The sequence below is a fragment of the Indicator indicator genome, chromosome 4 (assembly GCF_027791375.1).
Source record: "Indicator indicator isolate 239-I01 chromosome 4, UM_Iind_1.1, whole genome shotgun sequence".
NCBI lineage: Eukaryota > Metazoa > Chordata > Aves > Piciformes > Indicatoridae > Indicator > Indicator indicator.
Genome location: NC_072013.1, coordinates 27,578,369 through 27,601,764, shown reverse-complemented (window position 1 = coordinate 27,601,764; position 23,396 = coordinate 27,578,369). Strand labels below are relative to the sequence as shown.

At 41.0% G+C, this 23,396-nt stretch overlaps 1 protein-coding gene across 1 annotated transcript; it reads left to right on the top strand.

Annotated features, from left to right (window-relative positions):
• Positions 1-8,782: 8,782 nt before the first annotated feature.
• Positions 8,783-10,972, top strand: ZBTB1 (zinc finger and BTB domain containing 1). Its single transcript, XM_054400354.1, has one exon. The coding sequence runs from the start codon at positions 8,795-8,797 to the stop codon at positions 10,928-10,930; it is 2,136 nt and encodes a 711-aa protein (XP_054256329.1). The 5' UTR covers positions 8,783-8,794; the 3' UTR covers positions 10,931-10,972.
• The last annotated feature ends 12,424 nt before the right edge of the window (positions 10,973-23,396 follow it).

Genomic DNA, 23,396 nt, shown 5'->3' with positions numbered 1-23,396 from the left:
GGGCCGCGGCGGGCGCCCTCCACCTGCGGAGAAGGCAGGCGGGGAAGACGGGCGAGGCGCCCGGCGGCGGGGCCCTGCGGCGGGGCCCTGCGGAAGCGAGCGCGGGGCGGGAGGGGGGATGCTGCGGATTTCGGCGGGGTGCCGGCGCTGAAATAGCAGAAGCGGCCTAGGGAGGTGCGGAGGCGAGAAAGGGCACCGCTCTGCCCTGTTTGTTCTGGGGCTGGAAGTCACGTTAAACATCTCGAGTGCCGTTATCGCCGCCTAGTCCAGTCACCCCGCCAGCAGGGCAGCGGAGCCGAGCGCTGCGTTCGCGTTTTTTTTTTTTTCTTTTTCCCCCTGGAATGGAAAGAGCCACCCCAAAACTTCGAGAGAGTTGCAGTAGTTCAGCGAAGAACTGAGCTGCAGCCCGGAGGGAACGCTCCGCCCTGGCAGTCAGGAGACTTGGGTTTCACTCAGAACTGGCAGTGCACAGGAGGCGGCTAGGAAGGACTAGAAATAGCTTTGTCACCTAAAAACAAGCCCTGTGTCGCTCTGGGAGCGGTGTCGAAAGCCTCCTTCAAAGGAGTCCTTGGGTAGAAAGGTAGTAAAAGAGTAGAGGAGAGTGAACTGAAAATGCTGTGGGTTTGGGGCTTGGTTTTTATTCCTTTCTGTTTTCAGGACTTTTGTAACTGGGATTCCCAAGTTCAGCGTATTTGTCGGCTGATAGATGAGTGCCTCTTGACACGTAGGCATTGGTAAATGGATAGCATGGCCTGGGTGCTCTTTAATGTTTGGATATTTACTGCCAAATTATGTCATTTGCATTATTTCCCTTGCACTAGAATATCACAAAGTACAGCACATACAGCAAAACTATCTGGGGTTGCAACAGTGCGGTGTTCCTTAGGCATTTAATTACATTAAACAAACATTCCTTTAATTAAAGGTGTTTGTTTAACATTCCTTATTACAGCTCTTGGAAAAACCCACAGAGAAGCCTTGAGCAGGGGGGGATGCGGGCTTCTCATTTTTGCTGAATTACAACTTAAGCTTTCATGGCAAGTGGGGGAGAGGTGTTGAGACCATATGGCTGTGGGGAAAACCGGCCAAATGTGAACGGTTGGAGCACTGGCAGAGATTTCTGTAGGCAGAAGCATTGTGAGTTGACAGGATTGCAGAGAGATTTTTGGATGCCTGGCCAGAAGACCTGAGGAGTCATGTTCATTGCACTCTGCTGCTGCTCAAGGTAGCGAGGAACCAACAGGCAACAGGGCAGGGGATTGTGTGGATGAGGGGCAGCTGTGTACCTTCATTACACAGGTAGTGAAAAGATGGGTTGGTGCTGTGTGGGTAGCTTGAAGATATAATAGAAGCCCCTTCTTCCTCGTAGCCAGAAAGTTTAGTGTGGGATAAGATCACAGGCTTAACAGATGCTTCAGCTCTGCTTGCACAAGTCTTTTCTTCATCAGGATCAACCAGTGCTGTCACTGGCACAGGACTTTGCAGCAGTTATGTTGAGATAGCTCATACTGACTGGTGATTTGGTCTTCCAGATTTTTTCTTACCCGAATGTCTGAGGTTAGTGCTTCTTTCACAGATTTCCATTGCTGCTGCTGGTGGAAAGCCCTGAAGGTCTGGGATGGACAAAGCTTTAATAGTTAGTTACCTGCTATATGGAAAAAACATAACTGCTCAGAATTGAGATAATGAAAGATTCCTGATTTAAATACCACTATCCTTTCTCTTGGTTGTTACAGTTGAACCTCTCACTAGAGTCCTTCTGGGCTTCACATGCAGAGCATGAACAAGCCCTTCGTGTATTTCTCAGTTTGACCAGTAGTTGCTCAGTGCTTGGGTTGTCCTGCTCTGCCTTTGCTTGGGCACAGTAAACAGCATCACCCAAAGAGTTCTGCTGCAGACACAGCATGTGGGCATAACCACTGACATAATTTGCATGAAGACCATTTATATCCTCAAATTTGTCTGCTAATTTTTTCTTCACGATTGTTGTGCCATTGCAACACAGTAGAATTATCTGGCTGTTGCCTTTTTCCCCCATATTAAATCTGTTTCGTTGGATGCAGACTTCAGTGGCTGTATTGTTTTTGTTTTGTTTTTGTTTTATGTTGCAAGTGAAGCATTCAAGATCAGAGTGAACAAGATTCGTAGCCTGACCTGTGTGTCACAAGTTAGTGTGCTTCATCCATGTACACCCAGCCAGTTATTAAGCCAAAGTACAATTTGTATTTAGACAGGGATGCTTTCCTGCGAGGCATATGTATCTTGACGGTCTTAAGAGATGGCTAAACCATGAAGATGCCCCTTGGATTTTAAAGGGTAACTTGGAGAGCCTAGATGAAAAGGCTTATCTTTCTGCTACAAGGCATAAATGGGGTGTCATGTTGGGGTTTTTTTCTCCACTAATTGTGTCTTTTAAGCATATCTTTATCAAGCTGCCTGACAACTTTTTACAACTGTAAAGGTGTCAGATAAAAAAATAACTGTGACTTTCTAGAGTAATCTTTTGTGGCTAGCAAGTCACTTTAAAAGACTGTGTAAGGTCTCTAATACCTTTACTCCACTGATGATGTGATCTAAAGTTGAAGTTGAGAGGGGGCTTTAGTGAAAACTTGTGTTTCCTTAATTTATTCACCCACGCTTCTCTGACACTTTATTCCTTGTCTTTCAAGGTGTGTTCTTACCTAGTAACATCTAACCTAACCCATCTTAACTAATGCTCAGTTAGCAGCTGAGAATCAGAACTTGCTAAATTTTGATGGCTGTTTCTTATTTCTGGGATGTGGATGCTGAATCAATAGAGAACTGCCTGCTGAAAAGGGACTGAAGGGCTTATACAGCTTGAGTCTGGGGGCTTTGGAGGATCTTGCCTTCCCTTGCTTCATTCAGATCTGTCCCAAGTGTCAGCTGAAACTTGTTTCTGTATGTTGGCCACAAGTCTGTTTAAAATTAGTTGATTCAGGCATCAGGATGTGTCTGAAGATGAGTATCTGCATCACTGGAAACGGCTTCACAATGAGTACGCCTGAAGGCAGTGGATTGAAAGGGCTATGGGAGGAGGATAAATTATACCTTCAGTCCTACATAGCCTGAATAATGGATCTTAATTAGATTATTCCCTGGCAGTACATGGAATTCCCATAATTGTTTTAATTCATGATCAAGGTTATGCTTGCAATGCAAACTGCATCTTAATCATACCTACTGTTGAAGTGGAGGGTGGTCACCTGGCCCCAAGTTTTCTTTCAGTGTTTGAGTAAACTGAGCCAGCTTCTTGAACTCCACAGTACCTGAGTAATCTTGGGTGGCTTTGTCTTGAGTATGACTAGATAAAAGTTGTAGCCTATTGACAACTCCATGGTTAGTTAGTAGCCAAATGCCTAAGCTTCTCAGGCATCAGGTGGAGAAATTAGACATTTCATGGAAGATTTTCTTCTGAGCATCTAGATGTTGTCAATTAAGGAGTCCAGATTCTTCGGTGGATCTAAGCCACAGAGGCAAAATAACTTCAGGGACGGAGAGTTTTTGGGAGCTTGCACCACGGTGGGGTATGGTGTCAGACTGCAGTGGGGAATTTGCTTTCTGTTGCCCACACGCTTGTTCCTTTGGATAACTAGGCGTTGTTTTCTTGAGGTTTTCCAGTCTTGTTTTCTATTAGCACCAAATTCTTCACTTATTTATTATACTTTTGTCCAGCCTGCTCTTGGTTTAAAAAAAAAAAAAAAAAAAAAAAAGCAGTCAGTAACTAAGTGTGTAAGTGCTGTGTTTTTGCCTGCTCAGCAGTGGAAATGCTGGGTTTTGAAAACCAGCTACTAATTTTAGGAGCCGAAAGGCTCCTAAGTTCTGAACCTTGTGGTACATCTTTTTTAAAGACAGAGAAGTTAGCAAAAGAGCAAAAGATCTTTACCAGTTCTTTGCATGAGTACATTTTTTTGCTTCTTTAGTTTCAAAACATCTCAGAAAATTTTAAATGTGAGGAAATGGCAAAAAGCATGGAGCTATAGTAAATACTTCTTTCCTGTTAGTAAACTTATAAACAATTTATCTGGTTAGTGTAGTAGTGTAGCTTACCTGGTAATACCAGAATAGTATCTGAGTGGTGATTCAAAAGAAAAAAATCTCATAGCAGACAGACAGCTTGAATCAAAGCATAGTAGTGTTAAAACTAACATTTACTTGGAAAATAAAATGCATATGAAGACTTCGAGTTTGCAAATGGGAGTGAAATACCTGACTCCGGTATTCTCACTTTTCGTTTTCATATCAGACTCTCATCTGACTTATTTATTAAGAACACCTCTGCATCATTCAGTACTGCTTACGGTGTGGCCTGTGGCTATGTTTACTGCACAGATGGATCATTACTGAAGATGGAGTTACTTGGGTTCCTCAACTTTCCTGTGACATTTATGTGACTACAATATGTGAATGGTTCACAAAGGCATTGCATTAGTCAGTTGGGCAAGTGGCTGACATTTCTCTTTTTGGAATAGAAAAGGGTCAGAGAGGATAAGAAATCCTTAAACAATTTGGATTGCCAAACTTGCATACACAGAGTTTTATTTCCCAAGATGGTGATTGATACATAGAGAGGACAGCTCTGACTGGCCTCAATTGCTGCTGGTTGTGTTTCCCTATGTGAGGAAAATGGAAATTCAAAAAAACCTAAGGCAGATTTACTGGGTCAAAAAAAAAAAAAATTAAAAGTTTGAAATTACCTGTCCTGGCACTGATGGCAGTGGGACGCTGTTCTCCAAGGCAGTGTTCATTGCTGTGAGATTCACTTTCTTGTCCCCTTCACATCCTCCAAATGCCTTGCCAGATGAGCGGAAAATCTTGTGTTGTTGCTGCACAGATACATCCCTGGACAGATCCAGAGGATGCTCTGAGTGATGAAGGGAGCCTTTGGTAAGAGAAGGAGTGGAAGACTATACTGCAATATATAAAAAAAAAAGGCAGCTGATTTAATCCTGCATTAATTATGGCGTTTCTTGTGTATACACTTAACTTTGAAACCTTGGGTTTTCTTTAAAAATGCTTGTTTTTATTCTAGTACCTGTTTTTTTTCCCAAAGCAAACTTCAAAAATAGTTTGTAGCACTGAGCCACCCACAAGAGTGATAAATGCAGAACTCTGCCATTTGAATAACAAAATAATTAAAGTAACAATAATGGTAAGTTACAATTTTCTGAGTTTGCTCTGCATTGGAAGAAGTTTGTTATCAAGCCTGTGATAATTGGTGATGGCAGAACTGGGAATTTGGGGTTTAACTCCAACTCTGATGGATTCCCTAGCGAAAGTACTTCTCTGTAATTTGGCTCTTCCCAGCCACTTGCCCAAGCATCTTCCCTTCACTATCTCACCCATTTTTAATTCCCTCTGCTGCTTCTCAATCACAGTCTCATCCTCTTGGCTCAACATTCTACTCCCAGTTTTGCCTCTCCTTGCCCTGCTTGATTTCCAGAGGTTTTTTCTCTCTCACATTTCCCAATATCCCTGCATTTTCAATATTTCTGCTCCTGCATCTGCCTTCCATCAACTGAAACTGGGCATCTTTTCCATCTAGTTGCCAGGAGGGATGCTAAAATGCAGCGGCAAGTTGTCAAATGGAGCAGTTTTCAGCAAGCCCTGATACCAGTTTGTGACTTTGTGGAGATGGCACATAGAATGGTTTGGGTTGGAAGTGACCTTTAAAGGTCATTTAGTCCCTTCCAACCTGATGTGATCTGTGAATCTCTTGAGTCCAATGCCCTGTAATAATCAGGGACATCTTCAACTAGATCAGGTTGCTCACAACACATTCCAATCTGACCTTGAGTATTTTCAGGGATGGGGCATTTACCATCAGCCTGAGCAACCTATTGCGGTGTTTCACCACCCTCGTTGTAAAATGCTTCTTCTGTATATCTACCTTGACTCTACCTTCTTGTAGCTTAAAACCATGTCAGAATTCTGTGCAAAAGGAGAGTTTCACCCTGGATGGGATGGCACAGGCAGGCCTCTACGGACAAAGGAGCTCCGGGAGGATGAAATGTTCTCGATGAGGCTTTGAGATTTTACTAACAAAAGTGGTCAGTGTGAACAAGTTGATAATTTTTATCTTATTCACTCCCTCAAGCTTATAGCTTGTCCAAATTCTGGCAGATTTTTATATAATGACATATCCAAGACCTAGAACATTCTCCCATACAAAGTCTCTCTTCCAAGATTCTGGAAGAGAAATTATTTTTAAAAGAAAAAGTAATAATTACATATATGAAAGCTTTTTCTTAACCTAATTTTTGGAATAGTTTTGGTTGACATTTTCTGTGGAGGGAAAAATAAACCAAGCCCAGTTCAAAGCAGACAATTCAGAAGGGAAGTTTTGCCTTTGCTGGTTGAAATATGTCAAAGTTTTAAATAGCCCAACACAGGCTGTCGTAGTAGGAAGTGTTAGCAGCTGTAAATATATAGTTACATACAGCAGGTTAATGCAGCATCCAGAGGGAGGATGACAGTACTTTCATTTATAAACTTACTTTAAACACTCTCTATTTTAATATCTACTTGCAGTACTACCACAACAGAGGCTGGGTACGTATCTGAGCACCTTGCCGTCTTGGTCAAGTGACCTCATGCTCTGGTTGCTTTTTTCCAGAGTAGTAGCAGGAAGTAGGCATCACCAGAGGCTCATTGTGGTGTATCAGAGGAGTGCTGAAAGCTCTGCAAGAGTTCCTCTGTCAAAGGGGAAACATATTTCACTTTTTTTTCAAAGGAAACTTCGAAACGAGTTTGTACGTTGTCACTCCAGTGGCTGCCAGGTTGTTCCCACCCTGTGGAAATACCCTAGTCTGCAGGGGGGTGTGTGTGTGTATACTTGGTGACCTTTTCAGTACCAGCTTGCTGCTTGTACTGCACTGCTGCTGTTGGATGGGATGATATGATGGAGTTCTTCTAGTATACTAAAAAAAAAAATTCTCAATGAAAGAATGAAACTTGCCACTTTATAAGGGTGAGATTAAAAGAGCTGTCCTCAGCCTTTTCTTGTCTTGATGGCAGCTCCTACCAAGAGGGCAGTTGTGCCTTAGACTGCATCTTCTCACTTTCTTGGTTTTCACTCTTAAAATGTGGAATTCAGTTCTTTGTCATTATGCAACTGCTGTTGCTAATACTTGATACAGTATACTGAATTATATTTAAATTTGTAATGAATTACCTTAAATCCAAACCACATTATCAGCTGGAAGAACATGAACTGCCCTTTTATAATTACTTGATTTTGAGAGTGTTGCTGTGTTTTAGAGAAGTACCTAAACTCACCCAGTGACTAGTCAATAATCAGTCTTCTTAGAAAAGACATAAAGTTGTTGTAGAGATTCTCCTACTTTCAAAGCCACCCTTGTGTGAAAGTAAGAAAGCTATTAAATTAATTTCATGCAGTAAATTGTATTTTCTGCAGTGGACATCACTGGACCAAACTTGTCAGAGAATTATTATGGCAGTTCTTTCCTTGAGTTTTGGATTTGGATCATTTGCAATAACCTTTCACAATGAAAAGAATGCTTGCTATTACCTTAGGTTTTTCATTTCAGTTAGGGAGTTCTTTTTACCTTCTGTTAGTTTCTCCCTCCCCTGCCTGTATATTAGTAAAGGTTTTCCAAAGTGCGAAGTGGCTAGCTGTTGGTTGTGATTGTACTTGATTCTGTTTATCTTCTCTAAATCAAATGCACAGCTCCTGTGTACAATACATTTCTTCTGGACGCTTTTTTGTTAACATAAACCATTATGTTTTCTTCCTCTTTTCACTTGAGGACAAGTTAGTCCTTTCACTTGCAGTACTCACACACCTTTTGCTCTGTCTTGTCCTCCCTTTTTGAAGCTTCATTTAACAGTGGCTCCACTCCTGGCTTGCTAGCAGTTCCTCATTGCTGAGTTTTTCTTTGTCTGATCTCCCATCTGCATACTTTGGTTACGTTACAGTGCTCTGAATGAGTGGTTTTGAGAGCAGTTGGAGGCACAGCGTGCACCACTTCCTGCTGCTCTGCAGTCAGTGTGGCTGTCGCACAGCTAGCCTGGTCACCATCTGCAGCAGGCTGGTAGGTGGGACATGCCATCACAGACAGGCTGCCCACTGCTTCTGAGAATGCATTTGAATTTGCAGTTCTTGATTTGCAAGACATCTTGCAGATAAGATTGAAACTGTTCCTGAGCTACCCTGAAGAGCAAAAGGTACATAGATACATCTTTTGTGGATGCTCCACTGATACATCTTAAGAATTTAATGGGTAGGGAAATGAGCCCAGCTTGGTTTGCAGGATGTATTTCATCATATTTCCATTGGACCAACAGGTGAAAAAGGCAAGTTGGGACCGAAGAGTGGTTTCTTACAGTCAGCTTACCTTGAATAGGTGTCCTGGGGCCATCTTACAGGAGTCTACCCTGTGAAGTTCTTGAAGTTTTGCATTCAGAACACATCTGAAAATCTTTGCTGTAGCACTTTGAGATATGCTTGCCAGTTTATATCGTAGCGGCATTGCTCTGATTGACATGTGTGGTGGGTATGTTTATTAGTTTGCTAGTCTTGGAAGTCTAGTAGTGAGAACATGGAGTTGTGTATGTGTATGTTTACACTGGCACTTTGCTGGTTACCAGCAAAGAACTCCAGACAGGAAGCTGTACCACAAACTGTGTGAGAATGGGAAGATCTAGAGAAGAAAAAGAAGGCAGTTCTTCTGTATGTTGAAGTAGATTTTGCTTCTTATGTTCATGATTTAACAGATGTCTTCTTCTTTATGCAGGGCTATAACTGAATTACAAGATGGCGAGAACCAGCCACAGCAACTATGTCCTTCAGCAGCTGAACAACCAAAGAGAGTGGGGCTTTCTCTGTGACTGTTGCATTGCTATCGATGATATTTATTTTCAAGCACACAAAGCAGTCCTTGCTGCATGCAGCTCCTATTTTAGGATGTTTTTTATGAACCATCAACACACTACAGCCCAGCTGAATCTAAGCAACATGAAGATTAGTGCTGAATGCTTTGATCTTATTTTACAGTTCATGTATTTAGGAAAAATCATGACAGCCCCTGCCAATTTTGAGCAATTTAAAGTGGCCATGAACTATTTACAGCTGTATAATGTCCCTGAATGTCTAGAAGATATACAGGATACAGACTCATCTAGCTTAAAATGTTCGTCTTCTGCTTCTAGCACCCAGAGTAATAAAATGATATTTGGTGTAAGAATGTATGAAGATGCGCTTGCTAGAAATGGCAGTGAAACAAACAGGTGGGGCATGGAGCCGCCAAGCTCAACAGTAAATACTTCCCATAACAAAGAGCCTGATGAAGAAACTTTGCAGCTAAGCAGCTTCCCGGAACAACTGTTTGATGTCTGTAAAAAAAGCAGCACGTCCAAGTTCTCTCACACAAAAGAGCGTGTGTCCCACTCACGCCGTTTTGGAAGAAGCTTCACCTGCGACAGTTGTGGGTTTAGTTTTAGCTGTGAAAAGCTACTGGATGAGCACGTGCTAACGTGTACTAACAGGCATTCCTACCAAAGTGCCAGGTACTACGGTGCTGAAAAAGTAGACTTCAGTGAAAAGGACTCTACTTCTAAAATAATCTCCACACAAACAGAAAAATACAAGGGAGACTCAAGCCAAGCTATGGGCGATTCCTCATCTCCTGTGTCAAACATCACGAGCAGAAAAAGCAGCACAGTTGCCTCTGAGGCATCAGGTGAAGAGGGAAGTAGAGCATCTGAGAGGAAGAGGGTTGTCATCAAGATGGAACCAGAGGACAATCCTGTAGATGAGCTGAAGGATTTTAATATTATTAAGGTGACAGATAAAGACTGCAATGAGTCTTCTGACAATGACGACCTAGATGATGAACAGGAAGAGCCACTTTACAGATACTATGTTGAGGAAGAGATGAGAGAGAAGAGAAGTGCTCGGAAGACTTTAAAACCCCGTTTATCCATGGATGAGGATGAAAGAAAGTGTTTGAAAAGTCCACGGCACCTTAACAGGAAGGCTCCTTCAGTGCAGGAGGATGTGGAGAATGCTCCCTGTGAACTTTGTGGGCTAACGATCACTGAGGAAGATTTGTCCTCTCATTATTTATCCAAACACATAGAAAATATATGTGCCTGTGGCAAGTGCGGTCAAATACTGGTCAAAGGCAAGCAGTTACAGGATCATGCACAGACCTGTGGAGAACCCCAGGATCTGACCATGAATGGTATCAGAAATTCTGAGGAGAAAATGGACTTAGAAGAAAACCCTGAGGAGCAGTCGGAAATAAGGGACATGATGTTTGCCGAGATGCTAGAGGACTTCAGAGATGGTCACTTCCAAATGAATAGCCTTCAAAAAAAACAGTTATACAAGCATTCTGCCTGTCCTTTCCGATGCCCTAATTGCGGTCAACGTTTTGAAACTGAAAACCTAGTGGTTGAACATATGTCAAACTGCCTGGAGCAAGATCTGTTCAAGAACTCCATGATGGAAGAGAACGAGAGGGATCACAGACGTAAGCATTTCTGCAATCTTTGTGGGAAAGGCTTTTATCAGCGTTGCCACTTGCGGGAACACTATACTGTTCATACCAAGGAAAAACAGTTTGTTTGTCAGACATGTGGGAAGCAGTTCTTAAGAGAGCGCCAGTTGCGGCTCCACAATGATATGCACAAAGGCATGGCCAGGTATGTCTGTTCCATTTGTGATCAAGGAAACTTCCGAAAACATGACCATGTACGGCATATGATATCTCACTTATCAGCTGGAGAGACTATATGCCAGGTCTGCTTTCAGATATTCCCAAATAATGAGCAACTGGAGCAGCACATGGATATTCATCTGTATACATGTGGAGTATGTGGAGCAAAATTTAATTTGAGGAAAGATATGAGATCTCACTATAATGCCAAGCATTTGAAAAGAACCTAAGCATAAACATACTGGTAAAACATTAAGTTGGCAGCAGAGAGAACACCAAAGCAAGGCAAACAGTATAGCAGACAAAAATTGGGAAAAAAAAAAAAGAAAATAATTCTCTTTTTTATTATTTTTTTAAGACCCTTCTAACCGTAGGTGTCTATTTAGGCTCATTAAGTATATAGCTTTGAAAAGCATCATGTGTTTAATTATTACATATTCACTGTTTCCTAATACCAGTTTCTGTTCTTAATTTTATTGTTTTACTAAGTAGATATACAAATCATTATTTTTAAACTGTAGATTAAAAGCACAATGTTACCCCTTCACTGACTGCTATTAAACAGTTCTCAGATCCATGTCCGTAAGATGAGTGCTTTAATATTTCCATGTGTGTTTCTTCATGTGAAAATTTTAGATCACAGTGATTAATATGCAAGAGCATAGCCGTTCATAATCCCCAAATTAATTTTCAAAATGAAAAAAACCAAACCAAAAACCAAAAAACCAAACCAACCAACCAAAAAAAAAAACAACTCAAAAAAACAACGCCAAGAAATAAAATCTCTGACTCTGCTGTAAAGACAGAGATGGATGTCCTGGTCTTCTGCTTCTTGGCTTTGTTGCAACATGCATCCCAGGGGTGAAAGCAAACAGGCTCAGTTAAACCTTGCAGAATTGGACTGATGTGCACAAAGGGAAAGGGAGCTAATTAATGACTGTTGGGATAACCACAGAGTTCTCAGCAGAGTGGTCATTTTCCAGACTTGATATCCTAGCAGAACTGTACAACTGATGTTGGCCTTTCTTTTATTTGTCTGTGCCTACTTGGGTATATATATCCTGCTTATCCTCATATACAAGGGAAGAGTGGCTGTGTTGGAGTGCTAGGAATGCAAAATGGCAATGTGTATTGAAGATCTCATTTTTCAGCCTAGTTGTAGATGGTGCCTTGCTGCTTGTGTTGGAAAGTTAAAAGCGGGATGGCTGTGAAGATAGTCCTATTGCTTGGGTGGGTAGGGGAAAGGGGGGGGTGTGCCTAATGTGAACGTTACAGGCTTTTTTTGTTTCTTGTTTTCGTGATGCTTTTCTAAATACTTTGTTTTTCAACAAGAATATAAAAGGAAAAGACTGCAGAGTTTGCTCAATAAACGTAAAGAGATTTTATGCCTTTTAAGATTCCTTTCTGATTCTAGTATAGCCTTAATCTGCATAGCTTGTCTCTTAATTTAATTGAATTTTAAAATTCTACTAAGTACCAGTTGACATGAGCTCAGTGAGGCAGTTTGGTCTTTGAAAGAATGACTGGCTTTGACTTCTGGGCACCAGCTGTCTAAATGTTTGTTAAGCATGTGGTATTTTTTATTGGGGGGGAGGAAAGGATCCTAATATGTAATGGTGGGGAAAACTATTAGAAAATAAGACCCATCAGTACTTATTTCCAGCGGATCTTGCTTTATCAAAGAGGTTAGTAATGCTATTTCTCATGGAGCTGCAGAGGGAGAAAAGCAATTCAGATCAGCAATTAAGGTAGATGTAGTAGATGGTTATTGTAGGTTTCTTCTAAGTGAAATTATTCTGTTCTGTCACCTCGTGTGCCAGTGGTGGAAGGACCCCCCCAACCGACCCCAGTCATCAGCCAGCACCTAGCTCCCTGGGCACTGACTGCACTGTATGATGCTGAAGCCAGCCAGGCCCTGAATAACACAGGGGCCAAAAAGACCACAGACATGAATGTGCTCCAGCATTTCAGTTAATTCAGAGTGACCCCATTCTTAGGATTCATTCCACATTCTCCAGCCCAGCCCAGACTGAAGCTCAGTATGTAAGAGTTCAAACAGTAAGCAGGATGGGTATTTTAACACTTTCTAGCACTGGAATTGGGATAAGGTGATTATAAGCTTCTTAAGAAGAAAAAATATTTAATTATAACAACTGTCTTAGCAGACAGAAGTAGTGTGTCAAGTGCTGTAGTAGAGGAGTTGAAAGAGTTAATAGATGGCACAGCAATTCTCTGTCATGCAGGTTATCCCTTACAGTATCAGCTATGCCTGGACTGGGAAAAGCAGCAGAATGAAGTGAACGAGAACTGGAGGGTGCTGGGGGAGTTGGTGGAAGAATCTTGTGGCACTGAGGGAGTGGGAAGGCAGAGTGGGAGGTATCCCAAGTGGGAGGGAGTGTCAAAGGCTGGGAGGGCAGGATTAGAGTTCTGCAGTGGGAAGCAAATCTCAAAGGTGGCATGGAGGGGGTGGCTGGAGGAGTGGATAAAGTGTCCTGTAGGAGCCTGTGAGGCCGAGTGAGAATGACTCAGCTTGGCTGTGAGAGCTGTCTGCCTGGGTGATGAGCTCACTGTGGCACAAACGGGTGGATTGCGTACCAAGTGCAGCCAGCCTCTATGCTGGAAGGACTGCAGTGGCACAGCAAAGCCTAGATTAAAGACCTTGTTGAAAAGGGCCCTGGAGGTGACTTCGGTGAGCTAAGAGATCATTCCCAAATACAGGGAAGGGCTGAGAGTGATTTATGGAGATGCCTGTGCAGGGTCAGGAACTCTTATTTACAGTGTATTGGTCTGAACTTGACCCAAAAATTTTTCACAAGAAGTTACTTCCTAGTGTAGTTAGACCTGCCAACTACAAGAGTTAACTATCATTCTCAGTTCTTTCGTTTATGTGTACTATCTAACCTATCTAACTTTAGAAACACCCTGGAATACCTTTTTTTTTTTTCAATTGCAAGATGTGCTGTAGTAGCCTTTCAGACAAAACTTTGCTAAACCTTTCCAACTGAACTTCAATTAAATTTTTCTCCTGTTCTGGTGAAACAAACCCCAGTGCTTTGGAGTTCATGTGTATGAATATCCAGACTAAAGCTCAAAACGAGCCTGAGTTGCACTGTAGGGGAGCTTAAGTGTGGATCTACTTGTAGATAGGCAGAGAAAACCAGAATAACTGAAGTAGCCTGAAAAGTGATCAAGAGGAATACAGGAGAAGAAATCAAAGGTAGTAAAGCATGAACAAGACAGCCTGGCTTGCAAGTAGATGGGGAGAGTGTTTATGGTGATGTGTAAAAGCATGCAGGGGAGTAGCATGGGATTTTTCAAGAAAAGGCTGGGAATTACAGGATTTTGGCTTGTGAAGAATGGTACAAGGTGTGGGTGCTGAGGCAGTCTGGGTCTGATACTCCTGAGGATGAGAGTATTCTCCCCAGAATGGGACAGCATCTGCAGCGGAGTGAAATGATGGTGTTCCAGTGTTCCTGCTGTGATAAAAATTACTTACTGTGGAGACAGAATGAAAGCAGACACGAGGGAAAAAAAAATTATGATTGCAGTATCCTAGAAGTCTTAGTGTTACTTGAAAGACAGTGAAGGGGAAGCAAAAATACTTCATTTAGAATTGTTTCCTCTAACAAATTTGTACTTCTCACAAATCATAACACAATTTCTTTGCATCTTCATACTATGTGGACTGTTAAGAATATAAAAGTACTTAAGGATCTTTGAGAGTGGAGGTGTAAACGTATGGCATTGCACAAGATGCAGCCAGAAAGAAAAAGACTTGCTGGTGATCTGACTTATATTTGAAAGTGATTTGCTGTTCTTATTTTTGGAGGACCTCTCCCTGTTCTGTTGTTTTCCTCATTTTGGCTGTTGAGCTTCTTTTTCAGTTTCAGAGGGGAAGTTTCAAATGTTTTTTAAAAAAATGTAAATGTTTATTGGCAGCTTCTTAATTCAAAGTGTAACCAACAGATCTGTAGAGAAATTGTGATCTGAATACATTAGAATATCACAGAATTACAAGAATTAATGCTTTTATTAGGGGACTTACCTATTTAATATTTTTAATTAATGGAGAAAATACAATTCAGTGTATTTTTTATTCAAAGCTGAAGACAGAAAATGTACTGTTCTGGAGAACATATTAAAAGTACATTGTTACAATAGCAAATACTTTCACTACACTACTGTATTTAAATGCACTAGTGCTAAACCATCAAGAGTATTGCAGCTACTGGTGAAGATGTAAGTTTGCTCCAGAAGGTAGTGCCACCTCGAGCCTTGGCAGCCTCTTCCTGCTTCTCACCTAGTTTCAGCTGGCATATCAGGTGTGTGCCACGCTCTTCATTGTCACAAAGCATGTGTTTATGTGGCTTCACAATGAACTGAATGAAATCGTGTTTTGGGTTTTTTTTTTTAATACCTTGTGGGACTATTTTTAAATTGGACTAGTTCCCCACTGTGTTTCCTTCCCATTCTATGTCAGATTTTGTGCTAGTATGATAGAAGGTGTGACATGAAGGGAGAAGGGTGGCAGGGAGAGGGGCTTGTTTGCTTAAATCACCTATGCCAGAGTTTACCCAACCTTAACTCAGTCTGTGTTTCCCCCAAGCATCTTTTTGAGAGCTGATCTCTTGTGTTAATCTCCTATTTCCTGATAAGGAAAAAAGGCAGCCCAGCCTCTTACATACAAACAAGATGTAACTTTGCTATCTGCCCTCTTTATGAGAGTTGGAAACCTTCCTGTGTTCAGCTCACCCCTCAAATATGCTCTGGAGCTTTCTTAGTCTTTCATGAAACAAACTATGTAGCTCTCACTGCCACTGGGTTTAGTGTGGCTGGCCTGGCTCAAGGCCAGGAATGAGCTGGGCCCCTTGTCTGGCCAAACACCAGGAATGGCTTGCACCTTCCTCTGGCTTGCACCTTCCTTGCCCTCTAGCTGTGGGCCTAGATGCAGCTGTGCTGCCTACACCCTCAACAGCTGGGTCCCTGCCTTCCTGCTGCCCTGTGCCCCTCACCACACAATGTGTACTTCTCTGGGTGTTGGAATAAAGGGAGATTGTTGTCTCAGTTTTGGTCTAATACTTAAAGCTCAGGATAATTCCTTGTGTAAGTTAAGAACATACTGGGGATACGTGTTACTCAATGTTCCTGCTTTTAAGTGCTTCCTAATCTGAAAGGGTTAAAAGTCAAATACTCTGACTTCCCTAATTCTTAGTTGATGTGATGCATGTTACAGATCTAAAGACCTACAAGATGAAGCATGACTAATTTGACTTTTTAAAGTGTGCTGAAGGCTTGACATTACGAACACGTTTTCAAAAACTGACATTTTTGTAGTTCTCAGCTGTAAACCATTTTTCTGTGTTTTTCTTCCAGTTTCAAAAAAGCACCTAAAATATTGCTGTGCAGTGTATTCTTGAGATGTGTTAGTAGGCTGAAATTCTGAAGGGGGAAGATGCCACAAAAAAGGGACACATTTCATAAATTGTCTTCTGCCCCATTTAAGTCAATTCTACAACTCTAGAATTAATTGTGATTTTTTTATGCAGAAAGACAAATCTCAATTTGTTACAAGGCAGCAGAGCTCATGACTCAGGAGTCAGTTCATCATGACTATAAATACTCAGCTCTGAAACAAACAGCCCATATTTCTTTTGATGCACTTGAATGCCCAGTGACAACTTTACAAGAGTTCCAGTGGTACTGGATCTTTCTTTGGGTCATTTTCACCCTCAAATGTCTTGTAGGGTAGTTATTTTTAAGTCATAGGAAAGCAATATTGTGCACCATGGCTTTAGGGAAACTGTTTTCAGTAATTTGTGCACATTCCTTATATAAAAGTAGTTGAAAATATGTTTTTAAGGTTTTTATTAATGTATTGAAGGGAGCATAAGAAAATGATCAGACAAGAACTAACAAATAGTACAAAGCCAGATTTTGATTGTCGGTTTGTTTTGCTTAGCTAGTGTGGTAAGCCTCACCCCAAGAACTTAGCATTTCAGACTGGTCAGTATCTTTGATTCTCTTGCAAGAAATTGAAAAGGTTTAATCTTTTCCTGTGCCTTCTGGCACACTAAAACTATAGTAAATCTTCCTGCAGCCGCATCTAGCATTTCGTGTGGGAGAAAAATCCCCAACATTCAAGCTCTTTTAGAGCTGTTCAAGAACTTCCCTCTCAAAGTCTTGGTGCTGCTATTGTTCTCACTAAAACTCAGCTGTGATTTGCATCAATGAGATTTTGGGGTGTAGTGTTTCTTTTGGTTGCAAATTAGAGATGGTCTTAGATAAGTATGTCTTGTGGTTCTGTAGACATCCCAACACTGCTGACAGGGAATGAGAATGAGAATCCACATCCTGGAAGCCATGTGCATTGTGGTAAATTCAGTGGAAATGAGGACTGTCTGCAGATCCTTAGTTTCTCAATCTGTCAGGCAAAGTGCCACCAATGCCAGTAATTGTCAAGGTCTCTGCAGCAGCAGTGTTGCCAGCATGAAAAAATGCAAAAATCAGTCTTTCCACCATGTCTTCTTCCTATCTTCCCTGATAGGAAGATTGCTATTTTAAAAATGCATCCTTTTGGCTCTTCTGTTTGCCTTCTGTTTTTTTAAAATGGGAAGCTGTGTTTTCTTTCTTTTTTAAAGCAGTGACTAGTGCTAAGAACTTGTCTTTTTTTAAGTTCTCACCTGTTCAGTTACAACTCAGTAATACATATTATCTGTTTTTAGGAAACCATCCCACTACATTGGGAATATTCACCAGAGGGAATTCTGCTTCTGACTCCCTGGAAAATGAATGGGAGAAATAATATAATGTTGTTCTCTCTGTGCATGGCAAAAGCCCCAAGACCATTAATGTTTGTGGAAATGCAGATTGGCTGGCTAAAAATAGTTTACTGAATATTATAGATTAGTTTTGGGTTTGGCAGTAGATACACCAGACTTCTGGTATCAGTTATGCTCCTTCCTTCTACACAAGTCATTGTTAGGGCATTTATTTGGGATACTAAAGATGGTGCCTCTGATAGTACCCCCATGCCTGGGGGGTTCCTACTAGTACCTAATGGTAGAGAGTCCCAGCTACCAAACTGCAGAGGTTCTGGTTTCTAGCCATTGGTTATTATTTATACAGAGTGGGAGCATTTATCTAAGAGACTAAATGTAGAGTACTTCTCTTCATGAAAGGATACATACAATAGTATTGCAGAAGGACGAAATACAGGCTAGGGTGCCCTGGAGCTGATGAAGAAATTGTCTTAGTATTTCCCACAGCCCAGGAGAGAGCTCGGATCTCTTAAGATGCACTGTTAATCGGGTAGATTAAATATAATTTGTCTACACTTACATATGCTGTAAAACATGAGAGTGGTGCAGTCTGGACACCTGGAAGTATAAAGATTAGGCCCACATAGTCTGCTTCCAGACAGGATTGTGTTTCACTTAGTTTCTACTGACTGTTGCTCAGATAGAATCATAGAATGATAGAATTGTTTAGGTTGGAAAAGACCTTTAGGATGATTGAGTCCAACCCCTTAACTTAAGGCTACCAAGTTTGCTGCTAAGTCACATGGTCAGTTCTGCTGGCAAAGACAGTAGCTTAAAAACTGAAATATCAGTCAATTAAAACATAAGAAATCTCACAGTAATTGTTACAGTTCTTTCAACTTTAGTATGCTGCATAAAGAGTTAAGTATCTCAAAGATGGTTTCCTTTGGAGAATGTTTATTTGAGCAAGTTCAGTGTGGCTTAGACCCCAAATAGAAATACTAGCTTCAAACAGAGCACTATTATGAAAGCAGGAATAATCTTTGGCTTTCCACACCTCACATGATCTGATGGTTTGTTAGGGTCAAAGATGTCCCTTAAAACACATCTACATTAAGTCAGTGTATTTCACACCCTACAATCTTTTATATCAGATCTGCTTTTCTTCCCAGTCACTGGGGCTGTGTCAAAGTCACTTTGATTCCAGATGAATTACAAACGTCTCAGTAAAAAGCATGTATGGTATGATTGGCCTATCCCAGCTACTTAGACTCTTACAGAACAGGCTTTGAGCACTATTGCTTCTATTTGCTGAGCCTGAAGTACTGCATCTTTAGGACCTGGGAACAGTGGGTACCTTTGCCTGTTGATTCCCTTTACATTGCAGAAAGTGGGGGGAAGAGCACAGCAGGTGTTTCTCTTTTAAATGGAGACTGGATGATCATCTTAGCTGGGAGGTGTTGGTTTGGTGGTGTGGGGTTTTTTTGGTTGTTTTTTGGTGTTTTTTCTCTCAGGTCCTTAGCTGGCTGAACCTTCAGACTTCTAGTAAATGTGCTAAGCGTTAAAAGAGCATTGTTAATATATGATGAGTTACACCAAATTCAGCCACTTAATGTAACAGTGTAACCCATGCAAATGCTGTTAGTACAGAAACCTGATATAATGCCAAACCTGGAGAGCTGTCTTTGATCTGTTTCCAGATTCTCCTTTTATTTGTAAACGTCCACCTAATCACAGACTTCCTCTTTAACATCCTTGAAGTGCTTTAACTTTGCAGATGGTGGTAGATCTGGGTGACGGGGAGGTATGAGCTCCATCTGGTGGCTCTCTGGAAGTCTGCATAGTTCTATTTAAAATGCTTAAGCATTTCTACAGTTGAGCAGAGTTGGCTGTGTGAAGAGTGAAGCAGATCCTCTTGCAGCTGGGCATTCCTAAAACAACTTCTGATTTTGGGGTAGCTAGAGGATTTTAGAGTCTGGGAGGAGGGCACAACATTTTACCTCTAATCTAGCTTACTGTGGGCTAAAAGCTGTTACTGATGCCAGCAGTCCTCTGGTGTTGACAGTTCTGTGTGTACACCACACCACTGCAGTTGGCACTGATCAACAGTATGTTTTTGCAGTCTCATCAGAAATATTCACAGACAACCCACTTCCCAAACTCAGAGGTGGTCCCACACAGTGTAGTCGGTGTATTTGAGGGTGGTGGTGTAAAGTCATGCCACAAGAGCTGCGTATGATCTGCAAGTAACAGAGATCTTTGACTGTAAAATTCAAGCTGGCATCTTAATAACAACAGTGTTAACACTGATGTTACCAGGGGAAAAAAATGTTCATATACATACTGTAGTTATAATACTTTTTTTCCCTCCTTTCCTAGTTTAGAAACATAAAACAAAGGTGTTTCCTGACCTTTGAGCTAGTCAAGTAAGAGCTACTACTTTGAGGTAACCACAGCAGTCCAATAAATTTTCCTCCAAGATTCAGAGAATGTATTAGGCAGACAGCTGAACTTGCTTCCAGAACCAGCAATATTTTGAAGCTAGCAGTTTACCCAAGACCTGCTTGTCTACATTCACATCACCCTTCTGGCATGAAACAAAAGCCATTTGTCCCAGATGGCTTTTTCACCCACCATCATGCCTGTGACATGACACAGAGGCCAGATACAACATACAGACAAATCTAGGCCTGGCATATACTGTGAAGGCCTGCATATACTGTGTGGCTGCATGTCAGATGGGGCATCCTATAATGTGCACTGAAGTGAGAAGCACCACTCTCAAGGCCTTCCTCTCAAAGGTGTGCCAGGAAATTCAGCCCTGAGCTGGTCTTGAGGATGCTCAAGCAGGTAAGTGATACAGACAACTGAGAAACCTGGCTTCACGTGCAGCCCTGAAGTCTTTCCTGCTCTGCAGTGTAGACACAGCCACTTGGGTCAGGGCTGCTGTAGTGTGCATAGAAATATCTACTGTAAATAATCCAGAAGTGGGACACCCATATGCTTTGTATAATCCAGAGGAAAAAAGTCAGTGTACAACTGAAAACACCTCTGAGGATTGTCTGTAAAAGTTAGATCCACATGTTTCCAATTTCTTGACTGTTTGTATCAGATACGAAGGTGCTTATGTTTGTCATAAATTAGTTTGGTTGAAGGAAACTTACAGGAATAGTAAAAATTTATATAATTTATCTGCATTTAACTTAAGAATTTGAAGGAGGTTAAGTAAATACCTGACAGTTACTTCTGAGTTAGGCAAGGCAAAAAAAATCAAAACAACAACAAACATGGTCAAATACAAAGTAGTAAAAGCATTCCAGGGTGGGGGTGGTCTAAGCTCTGAGAAGTCCAGGCTGAGGGGAAATAATACTCATGCAATTCTCTGAGCATTGACTAAGCCAAACCATAAACCACTGCTGGAAACTGACATATACAGCATTAAAAATAACTTCTGGGAGGATTGGGAAGTGAGGTTTTTCTTCAGTAAATCTTTAGCTGTTTGAAAATGGAAGGCAAAAGAGAAAGGAACAAAAGTTTCTGAAATGAGCAAAATGTTGTTTAAGCTTGTTTTGGTGGGGTAAGGGTTGAAGGACATGAGACTTTTAAAGAGAGCTCCTGACTGTGGTGGGTCTTTGGAATGGTGACTGTAGGATGGGTATTTAGAGCAAAACCACACCATAGTGAGGTGGGCGGGACCACATCATGCTAGCAAATACAGTACTGGAGTGTGGGCTTCTGACTTTTAATATTTTTCTTGCATTTCTTTTCTGCATGGCAGTAGTGAAATAGGGACTTCTAAGCTTCTGAACAACTGAGAGAACCAGGTTTGAAGAAGACATGAGGAAGAACTGATCGGCAAAAGATTTCATAAAAACTCAGAACCACGTGTGCCAGATCTGAGTTGGCACCACCTTTGCTTTTTGACATACTGCAGCAGTCGCAAAAGGCACCAAAGCAGTCACATTAGAACATGCAGTAAAAGTTGTTTTGGACTCTTCTCTGTATTATAAAACTTACTTCCTTGTGACTATTATTTACACTTATTAAAAAAATATTCAAAGTTTCCTTTCATGGAGCAGACAGCCCAAAGAGGCAGATGCCAGGTATTAAAGGCTGCACTGAAATGAGTTTGTAGAATTTGCTATTCATATGCTGGAGTGCTCCTTTTCCGAAATGAGGCTTTTTAGAGTTTCTGTCAAAAACTGATTAGACTTTTTAGTTCAAATACTAGAAGTGTGTACTTGTGAACTAAAAAAGGCATTTGCAGACAGCTACAATGCTAAACTTACCAACTTTAAAAAACGAAAAGAAAATTAATCTGCAGTACAGATCTCAAAACCTGAGGACAGAGGTCCCTGAGAAAGGACAGAATGGTGAGAAAGATCCAGCTGACCCGATATTCCCTGCTGCCATGATCATCATTTGCAAGCTGAAGAGGACCTTCCATGGAGCACAGTGCTTGTATGTGGAGAGTAAAGAAATGGTGCTCTGGTCTTACTGCAAGATTGGTGAAAAATTTTACCAACAAGATGAGTAAATATGAAAAAAATACTTCACAGGGTGCACCTTGTTCTGGATTTAAGTCTTGGCAGAAGCTGGCTTGAAAATCAGGCATTTGTGTTCAGATTTGAGCATTTTAGACATCCTAATGTTTCCAGATAAATTAATGGAGACACAGTTCATACCCATCCCCATCCTCCCCCCTCCACAAACCTAATCAAAATCCCAACAAGGCAGTAAATGTTTCAAATGAGGCCCAGTATGGCTTTAAAAAAAAAAAATTCTTTTGCTTTCCTCAGACAACAGCAGGTTAAATTGAGCCATGATAGCAGACTAAACATGCTGATCTATATTCTGCTGTTGTGACGCATCTTACTAATTCTACTCATGACTATAAGAGGGTATTTCATTGTTCAGTATAACTGTTATCTCAAGAAGAGTCTGTCAATAATTTGATTTATAATTGGCATAATTTTCATTACTGTTGTTATGAAGTGTGTAAAGTATTGTCTGTATTGCAGCTTGTATAGGGCATGTGTCTGTGCTTGCTTTATTCTTTTTGAGTTTATAAAGTTGCTACACAAATGCAAGAAAAGATGTTCAGATATCTTTGAATGTGGTTGCTTAATCTAGTTATATAGCCCCAAACATTTCAGTGTATAGATGTTGAAGGTATCAGCTCTATTAACATATAACACCTTAAACATTAATACGGGCATTTAAAATGCTCCTTGGTGCAGTAGTGGAATTAAATTTCTGTCCCGGTGGCTGTGCTGGACCAGAGGGGAATATGGTCAATATCTGGGCAAAGCCAGATACCACTGGGTACTCTGCAGGGAGAAGGCATAATATATCTGGGAAATCGAATAGAAAAGAGGATGGATCTTTATGATAGGATCACAATGAAACAGGAGAGAAATCTGTTTGTAGCATCATCTAAAGATAGGCCTTCAACAGTATACTGAGTGTAGGACATTTAGAACAGGCTGCAACTGTTCTGTAACTTAGCTATTGTTTGTAGTTTATGTAGAGTATCACTGAAGACATTCCAGGTTAGTTTTCATCATCTTTAAAGCTTATTCTGTGCTTTGATACACTATCTTTAATAAAATATTCTTATAAATATGCTTATTATTCTCATTTAATTCCATCTTATACCCGAGTTAATAACAGTCCTGGCAACAGAGCACAGTTGTAGTTACTACCTGCTTCATCTGCTCCTGTGTTTTTCCCATTCATCTGCTACAAATGACGAGAGGGAAAACTGAGATGAGTAAAAGTCAGATAATCGTAGGAATGAGAAAATAAGAAAAAAGAATAGTATTGCTCCAGTTCAATTATAAGAATTCGTCACACTAAGCATTTAAGTGAATCAGAAAGTACTCAAATTACATTGATCTTTGAGTATGGAGTATTGGACTTAGCCTATGTTTACAGT

Excerpts from the sequence above, each read along its gene's own strand:
- ZBTB1 (XM_054400354.1), top strand. The coding sequence starts at position 8,795 with ATGGCGAGAACCAGCCACAGCAACTATGTCCTTCAGCAGCTGAACAAC.